Here is an 8,903-nt window from a genome sequence, read left to right on the forward strand (position 1 = left end):
AAAAAAAAAAAAAAAAAAAAAAAAAAAAAAAAACCAAGAAAGAAAGAAAATTTGCTTTTGGTACTTTGGGGAGCCTGCAAGACTGCTTAGTGAGTAAAGGTGGTAGCTGCCAAGCTGACTATCCGAGTCTAATCCCTGGGACGCACATGGTGGGAAGGGATAACCAGCTCCCTAAATTCTCCCCTGAGCTCCACCTTTGTACTGTGGTGCGCGTGCATGTACACACGCACGTGCATAAACACACAAGAATAAATACATACACTAAACCGTGGCTGTCGTCTCCCCCCCCTCCCCGTGGTTGGGATACGGTGTGTGAGCCGCAAAGCTGAGAGATCACAGGACCTCCACACCACTCCCTTCTCTGCTGCTGTGTATCCCAGGCTTGCAATGTATGCTGCACTCAGACCCCTTCACTGCTCTTCCAGGAGTCTAGAGCTGTCTCTGAGGGTGCTGTGGGGTGCAGAGGCCCCAGGATACCTGGGTGACTTCCAGCCACCCGTCTAAGCTTCCCCGTGGCAATAATGGTCTCAAGCCCAATCATAAGGACAAGCCTGGCTTTCTCTCCTCACTCACAGCCCCCTCTCCTCTGCCAGGCTCCCTGTTTTTATCTCCTGAGCCTTTCCTTTTGGCTGAATGGAGAAAAATAACGAACCATGGAAAAGAGAAAGCAGAGTTAAAACGAGCGATTTGGCACACAAACCTGTGGTGTCTCCTCGTAAGGCATCATTGCTTGATAAGTCTCAGAATAGCGCCTTTAAGTCAAAAGTCTGGAGAGAGACATCGATGCAATGTACTACTAAGGAAATAAACCACTTAAAAACTGCCGCTGATTGAGAACAGAGTAAGTTCATTAAGGTGCTAAGAGATTTTCCTGCCGTCAGTATAATTACGAGATGAACACAAGTTTGTGCTGTTCCTATCAGTTCGATGGTAACACACTGGAGGCAGGGGACCATCTGGGCTCTGCAGCGTTAGTTAGCTCTTGGGACTGAAGAGACAGTTCCACAGTTAAGAGTATTGTCTGCTCTCGAAAAAGATCTCAGTTTAGTCCCCAACACCGAAAGGGCAGCTCACAACTGTCAGTTCTGGGGAGCTGACACCTCTCCTAGCCTCCATGACCACTGTATGTACATGGTATGCAAGTTTGTGGTTTTGTGTGTGTGTGTGTTTTCATGCAGGCAAAACACTCATACACATAAAATAAAAATAAATCTTCATTAGAGGTAGTTCTGGGCCAAGGATTGAACTCGGCAGAGCATGTGAACAGAGCATCAGGCCCCGGGATTTTACTCCTAGTTTTTACTCCCCAAATCCCAATCAATTGAAAAACTATCAGAGTGGAAGAGTTCCTCTCACTTCCTTATATAGCTCTTGATCCTTCAAACCCTGCAACTTCTCATGGGATGGTCACTTTAATTACATCTCCTGCAAAAATGACTGTGACGCCTGTCTCTCAAATGTCAAGCTTAAGAATGTCTTTGAAGGTGGTCACTCCAAAGTAACTCCTGGGAAGTTACTTCCCAGGTCACTCCTGGGAAGAGCCAGGAACACGTGACCTTTGAGTCTCATTGGTAAAGTGGGAAGTGATAAAGAGAGACTCAGAGACCATGCACCCCACAGTTGGTCCACAATTTCCCTGTGTACATCAGCACCCCGCCCCTTACATGATGCATCTTAGCAATGGGTGACAGGCCAAGGAACCTTCAATTTTCAAATACTGAAATTCAGATCTGGGCTCCAAGGTTTCATTGACATAGAGCTCAAACTCTACTGAAGATTTTTTCAAACAAACGAAAGTGACTAACACCTGTGGTTAACCAACACAGCAAAATGAAGAAGGAGAAGGAACAGTCGCAGGCCAGCCAGGGGCTGCTTAGCCAGATTCTGTCTCAAAGACAGACGGATGTGCATGTGTATATACACACACAGACAGACAGACAGAGAGACAGACAGAGAGAGCAGGGCTAATTAGACCCATTAAGGAGGAGATATGTGAAGAGCCCAGATTGAGATATACACGCGCCATGAAAGCACCACTGCTAATTTGCAAAACAACAGATGGCTTTAGTGAACAAAAATTGTTGAATAGTATTCCAAAAAGCAATCATTTATGAAGCTTTTCATTCAAAATATCTGGGCTGGGATTTCACCTTCTCACAGCCACTGGCAACTCCCTAGACACTTTGTTGGAAAGCAAAAAAAAAAAAAAAAAAAAAAAGGGGTGGGATATTTTTAAAGTGTTTTTTTTTTTTTTGTTTGCTTGCTTGAAAACTATAAAGTTTTCATTGTTTGGGTCAAGAGGGAAAAATGAGATCACTAACAAGTTGTTATAACTTTAAGTCTCGAATAAATCTGTCTCAGAAGCAAACTGTCACTCAAACAAATCATTTTGGTGTCTTGGAAGCTTTAGCCATTAATCCGTCCAGTGTGTCTGCTGAGGGTAATCAAGCCCTTAAAACACACGCCCCGCCAGTCCTGTCTTTCCTGTCTGTACTCTGTGGGTAGCAGAGAGTTAAAACAACCATGGATGGAATTTCCAGTAGGAAACCCACTCTTCATTCAATACCCACAAATATTTTGGTAAAGACATTGTACATTTATTTGTGGGGACGTAATTGGGAGCATACAATATTTTAGTAATTATCACACACTCACACACACACACACCACAAACCCATAAACAGTACTTGAGTGTTAATATAGATTCCAGACAAAACACAAGCCCTTTGTAGCTCCTAGATTTCCTGGGGATGTATATGAGAGTCTCACCTTCAGCCGTGGAGAGGGACTCAGAAAGGGCTGATTGCTGTCACTCAACTGTGTGTGTGTGTGTGTGTGTGTGTGTGTGTGGGTGTGTGGGTGTTTGGGGTGGGGGTTTCACTTTAAAATGGAGATTCCCCCTTTCTTTTTTAGGAAGGAAACTGAGGAAGTTGTTTCAAAACAAAATAAACGTTCAGGATGGAGTTGGAAAGGGGTGTGAAGGGGAGCCCTTTGATTTCCCAACTTGTGTATTTGGGCTCAGACAACATCTTATGTGCATACTAATCAAATGGTAATCCTGCCCCCCTGCCAGGACCGCAGCGTTTGACACTAAGTCATCCTGTCAACAGAAGGCCATAGGAGTATTTTAATTCCATCTGGGGGTGGTGAGGGGGAGAAGGTGGGAGATCTCTGCGTCAGGTTTGGGGACTGACTCGGGCCTGGAGAGCCGGTGACAGGAGGAACTATTTCCATATCAGTGACCTGTTGGAAAGGTGTGAGCTACTTACCCACCCAGCCCCAGTAAAGGTTCATAAACTTAAGTGTGCTCCCAAGGGTGGGCTTGAGGGGTCCACCCCAGGGGGGTCAGTAGCAGCTTGGGGGGGGGTTCCTGCTGGAAAGGACCACATTAGAGACCAGAGTGCCCAAGCTTACTGTTCTCTCAGATGTGTAAAACTTCAGAGTGGCCGCACTGCTCAACCTGTCGTCCACAACCCAGGCTTCAGCTCATTTTGCCCTTCTGCCAGCGATATCTGGAGAGAACCCTAGAGGTGAGGTTGCTGAGTTGGGAGGCTACAGACAGTTGTAGTTTTATTTTTGTGCCTGAGTGGCTCTTAGAGGGCTCTCCTGTACGAGATGGGACAAGCTCTCACACAGCTGACCACTGTAGGCCAGGTCTTTAAGTTGTTTCTCCTGTACTTTAATAATAATAATAGGTATGCGTATGGTTCCAGCTAGTTTTATGTCACAAGCTCGAGTCATTTGGGGAGAGGAAATCTCAACTGAGAAAACACTAGATTGGCCTGTGGGCAAGCCTGTGGTACATTTTCTTGCTTAATGACTAATGTGGGTGGAGCCGGCCCTGGCTGGTTGTTGTGATGGTTTGTATATCCTTGGACCAGGGAGTGGCACCATCTGAAGGTGTGGCCTTGTTGGAATANGTGTGACCTGGTTGGAATGGGTGTGTCACTGTGGGTGTGGGTATAAGATCCTCACCCTAGTTGCCTGGAAGTCAGTCTTCCACTAGCAGCCTTTGGATGAAGACATAGAACTCTCAGCTCCTCCTGTGCCATGCCTGCCTGGATACTGCCATGCTCCCACCTTGATGATAATGGACTGAACCTCTGAACCTGTAAGCCAGCCCCAATTAAATGTTGATTTTTATAAGACTTGCCTTGGTCATGGTGTCTGTTCACAGCAGTAAAACCCTAACTAAGACAGTTGTCCTGGGTATTCTAAGGCAAACTGAGTGAGCTGAGCCATGGGGAATCAAGCCAGTAAGCAGTGTTAGCATTTCCTCTAGGCTCTGCCTAACAGTTACCTAGCATCTGGAGGTACAAGCCAGTAAGCCAGTCATATAAGGACTGCTCATGGGGTCAATCTCTCTCCCTCTCCGGCTCTCCTTCCCTTACCCCTCCCTCTGTTTTCCTCCTCCCTTCCATCTACTCTCTCTCTCTTCCCCCTTTATTCCTCTCTTTCTTTCTCTGCCTCTACTCCCTTCTCCATACCCCTTCCCAGGTCTCAAATAAACTTCCTTTTATACTAGGCCCATCTGCATGGGCCCACCAAGGCACCCCCTCCCCTCCTGCTCCTTCATACCACATTTTATAAAACATAACAAGCCAGGCTCCTCTGTAGCATGCGCTCCAGTTCCTGCCTCTAGATTCCAGCCCTAATTTCATGCCAATGGCTTCCGTAGATGGTGGAGTGCAGGATGTAAGATAAATCAACTCTTTCATGGCCCCTGTTTGGGCCACTGTGCTTCAACACAGCCATAGAAGCCATAATGATGGAAAGGCGTTTAGCCAGCATGTGTATATATTCACCACTTGTGTTCCAGTTGTGGCAGAGACCCAAAGAGAGTGCCAGATCCCCTGGAACTTGAGTCAAGGATGGTCATGAGCCACCAGGAGGATGCTGGGACTCAAGCCCAGGTCCTCTGGGAGAACAGCAAGTGCTCTTAACCACCAAGCCATCTTTCCAGCCCTGTTTCTCTCTCTATTAAATAAGTGTGTAAGAGTGGATGTGGTATGGGTGTGTGTGTGTGTGCACAGTGTGTATATGTGAAGGCCACAGTCAACCCCGGGTGTTGTCCCTCAGGACAGCCTGGAACACACCAAGCAGGCAAGGCTGGCAGGACAGTGAACCCCAGGGATCCTGCCATCCCTCGTTCCCAATGCTACAATCACAGGTTAGGTGTGCGCTCACACCTGGCTGCTTATCCTTGTGCAGAAAGCACTTGTCTCTCTCCCCAGTGTACAAAGTGTTTTTTTTTTAAACAGGGACTGTTCACGCTGAAGCTCCCATGGTTCCACCCTACACCGTGAAGCTTGGCTTCTGTCTCGCCATCTTTTTTTTTTTTTTTTTTAAATCTTATTGGGTTTTTCAAAACAAGGTTTCTCTGTGTATCCCTTGCAGTCCTAGAACTCAATCTGTAGACCAGGCTGGCCTTGAACTTATAGAGATCTGCCTGCCTCTCCCCCACCAAATGCTCGGATCAAATGTCACCACCACCCAGCTTGGCCATCTTTTAAAAAATGTCTTCTTGGTCTTTGTGTGTTCCAGTTTGTGTATGTGTGCCTGTGTGTGGGCCTTCAGGAGTTGTGAGATGGGTGTGTGGCATTGAAGACTAAATCTACGCGTTTTCTGGTACTGAACCATGGGGGTTTGGTTGTTTTAGAAGTCCATGGATCTCTCATTAGTATCCTTTAATCTGTGAACAATAATGAAGGGGGTGTTTTTCTTCATTGTGCTTAATTAGAAATCTAGTCAGCCGTGAGATACAGAAATCTGGGACAGTTGGTGATTGTGCCCCACGAGTCTCAAATGCCTTGATGTATCAGGTGAGTACCAAATGGGTCAAATGAATTCCTTCCCAAATAAGACCACTCCCTGTCCTAGAGCACTAAGTCTCTTGAGATGGCTTCATGGTTCCAATTCTTTCCCTGTCTTTGCCAGCCCTCATTCTTCTGTCTACGCTGGTGCACAGGCCCTAAGCTCACAGAGTCCCTAGCACAGCCTCAGCCCATTCACCCACCAAACAGAGGGGTGAATTGGTACTGCTTGGGCCCAAACGGCAGAATCGAGGTCCCAGGAAAGAGTCTCTACACTCTGGTCTTGCCCACATACTTAGCCGTGTCCCTGTGCCCTGCAGCCTGATTGCTGCCCGATACATGCAGTAGCCACTTCTGATGCTGCCCAGTGTCTCCCATCCACCACCCACCTTAGTGGCCACTGGCCTCCTTCAAAGGAACCAAGTTCCCTCCACCAAGTCTCCAAAACTAACTGCCTGGCCTGCTCTCCCTTCATTACCTGGCGATCCAGAGGAGTGGGAAGGGTCCTCCTACTCAGAACCTTGGTCTCAGTATCTACCTGAGGTAGATACACAATCTCCCCTCGAGACCTCAAGTTTCTGGATTTTGAAACTCAAGGGTAAAATAATTAAAATAGGAAGGAAGGAAGGCAGAAGGCAGGCAGGCAGGCAGGCAGGCAGGCAGGCAGGCAGGCAGGCAGGCAGGCAAGCCAGGTGGGGGTGGCACTGAGGCAGGTGAATGTAAGTTCTTGGCCAGCCTGGTCTACAAAGGGAGTTTCAGGGTAGTCGAGCTACACAGAAAAAATCCTATCCCGAAAAGAAAAACCAAAAAAATAAATAAATAAAAAAGAAACGATTCACAGAACACAGGAGGGTTTGCAGAGTTTGATCCTTGGTGTCAGTGACGGGAATGGACGCCAGGGAAGCATTTGGGTCCTGTTTTAAGCCTCGTGTGTCCCTCGCTTCAGAAATGCTTTTTCCTCTCAGCCCCACCAGAGGGCGCCGTAGAACAAGGAGCCTTTGTTCATAGACTTTCCATATAATTCTTTTGGGCGATTTTCATTCACCATGCGACCTCGAATGACAGACTGAGACTGACTTTAAGAAACAAAAAAACAACTTTGTTGTAATTTTACGTTCTTACAGTTTTAATTGTCTGGAGCTACTGACTGCGGTTCTAAGTGTGCAGTGGTATGTCCCGCCGCTCATTGTAGCTTTGTGGTCAGAATATGTACTGAGCCGTTAAATAGAGAAAAGATCAAAGACAAGACTGGCTCCCTCTGATCACAACGACACAAATAGTGGCTACCTGTTCCGGCAAGGTCTGTTGTGCTGCCTTCTCTTTGTCCTTCACTTGGGTGTGACGCCCCCTGTGTTTCTTTGGCGTTTTAAAATGGTCTCTCAAGATCTGGGCCATCCTGTCCACAGGAACAACAACAACAAAAATGTGCGTCAAATTTTGAATTACAGCATTTTAAAAACAGAGTTAGACATTTTTTTATACTGTGACGTGCTGGACAGTCAGCTTGCCTGTGCCTGTGTGTACCCCAAAACAAAAAGATGCACAAGCCAGTTCTGGAAGCAGTTGGGAAACACGGACAGAGAGCCCTTTCACAAAGTACACTGAAGCAGCAGCTCCTTGATGCTGCAAACTGGCTGAGGCTCAAAGTGGGCACACCACAGGAACAGTTACAGAAGGTGAGGAAGCAGGCAAGACAATTCTGAGTCTCCCAGACGCCCCTGGAAAGGAAGTTGCTTTTCTAAGCCCAGCAGCCGCATCCTCTAGGCAGGGAGGGGCTACAGGACCACTGCCGCTCCCTGGCTCTGGCTGGCCACATGCTCCGCCTCCAGCCCAGCCCCCTCCCACCAAGCGTGCTCCTTCTGTTTCTTGGCTTTGTGATTCCCAGCAGCAAACCATGCTCTGGTTTCTGTAGCTGAGCAACGGGACTGAGGGGTGTTGGGTGGTGGAAAAAAGCCCTGGCAGGTGGTTTGTCAAAGATGCTGGCAATGGGGGCAGAGCATTCTTAGGGCTGATGTGGGAGACTGGCAGTCATCGCAGACGGCTATCACAGGGCTTCGGATTCCACCCTCCCTTCCCTTCTCTTTCCCCATAGCCACCTATATAATCCCTTCTTGACCTTTGCAGGATGCTTTCTTATATAGAAGGTTGAAATAGGAACTGGATAGACACCTCCGAGATTACGAGAGTGCATGCTCTTACAGAGGACCCAGCTCACAACCACCAGTTCCAGAGGTATCTAATGCCTTCTGGCCTCCAAATGCATGCACAAGAACATACAGAGACAGACATATATATATATATATATATATATATATATATATATATATATATGTGGAAGCTTCAAAGTCACTTAGAATGCAGAACAAAATAGACACCACACTCAAAACTCCCCCCCTGAAAGCCTGTGACTCAGTGGGCTTCGGTGGGGTTTTTCCAGAGATGTGCGGTTATCACCATAATCAAGCTGTGAGCATTTTGCTTGCCCCAAAAGGAGCACGGCATCCCAATACCTGCAGCTTTATCTATGCCCTGGCTTTAGAGAATTCTCAGGCTGAGTCGCGGTCCCCAGTAGTCACAAGTTCAAGCCCCAACCTCGGCACCTCAGAATATGGTTGCATTTGGAGACAGGTCCTTGAAAGAGGCCCACTGAGTTAAATGAGATCACAGAATGGGCCCTGATCTAACCCACTGTCCTTGTGAGAGGAAACGTGGCTACACAGACACACGCATGCATGAGGAGCCACCAGGAGCACGGGCTGCCAGCAAAGAGAGTGGCAAAAGAATGGCAGCAGCTGAGAAGGGAGGCTTCCATTCTGCAGGCAGGCCCTTCTGCTGCCATCTGACCCGGCACAAGTTCAGCTGTCCACATACCCTGCTCCACTATGAAACTGGGAGCCCAGATAAATCTTTCCTTTCTTATTTCCACGGGTATTTTGTCATAGTGATGGAACCCTAAAGCATCTTCCTGCCTCTCAGGATCACTGAGATGGGGCCTGCCACATGAGCGAGTGAGGCTGGGGCATCCGGTGGGGGAGGGGCAGTGTGCAGGCTGGCTCGTCTGTCAGCCAGACACAAGCTAGAGTAAGGAGC

At 47.7% G+C, this 8,903-nt stretch overlaps 1 protein-coding gene across 1 annotated transcript in view; it reads right to left on the bottom strand.

The window, feature by feature from the left end:
• The window catches only part of LOC110284396, a 48,623-nt gene extending 41,415 nt beyond the window's left edge, over positions 1 to 7,208 (bottom strand). The window contains exon 1 of the mRNA XM_021150140.1: positions 7,101 to 7,208. Within this exon, the coding sequence (XP_021005799.1) occupies positions 7,101 to 7,208 (108 nt within the window). The remainder of the gene's footprint in view (positions 1 to 7,100) is intronic.
• Between the last annotated feature and the right edge of the window lie 1,695 nt (positions 7,209 to 8,903).

Source organism: Mus caroli, chromosome 17, assembly GCF_900094665.2.
Source record: "Mus caroli chromosome 17, CAROLI_EIJ_v1.1, whole genome shotgun sequence".
Taxonomy (NCBI): Eukaryota; Metazoa; Chordata; class Mammalia; order Rodentia; family Muridae; genus Mus; species Mus caroli.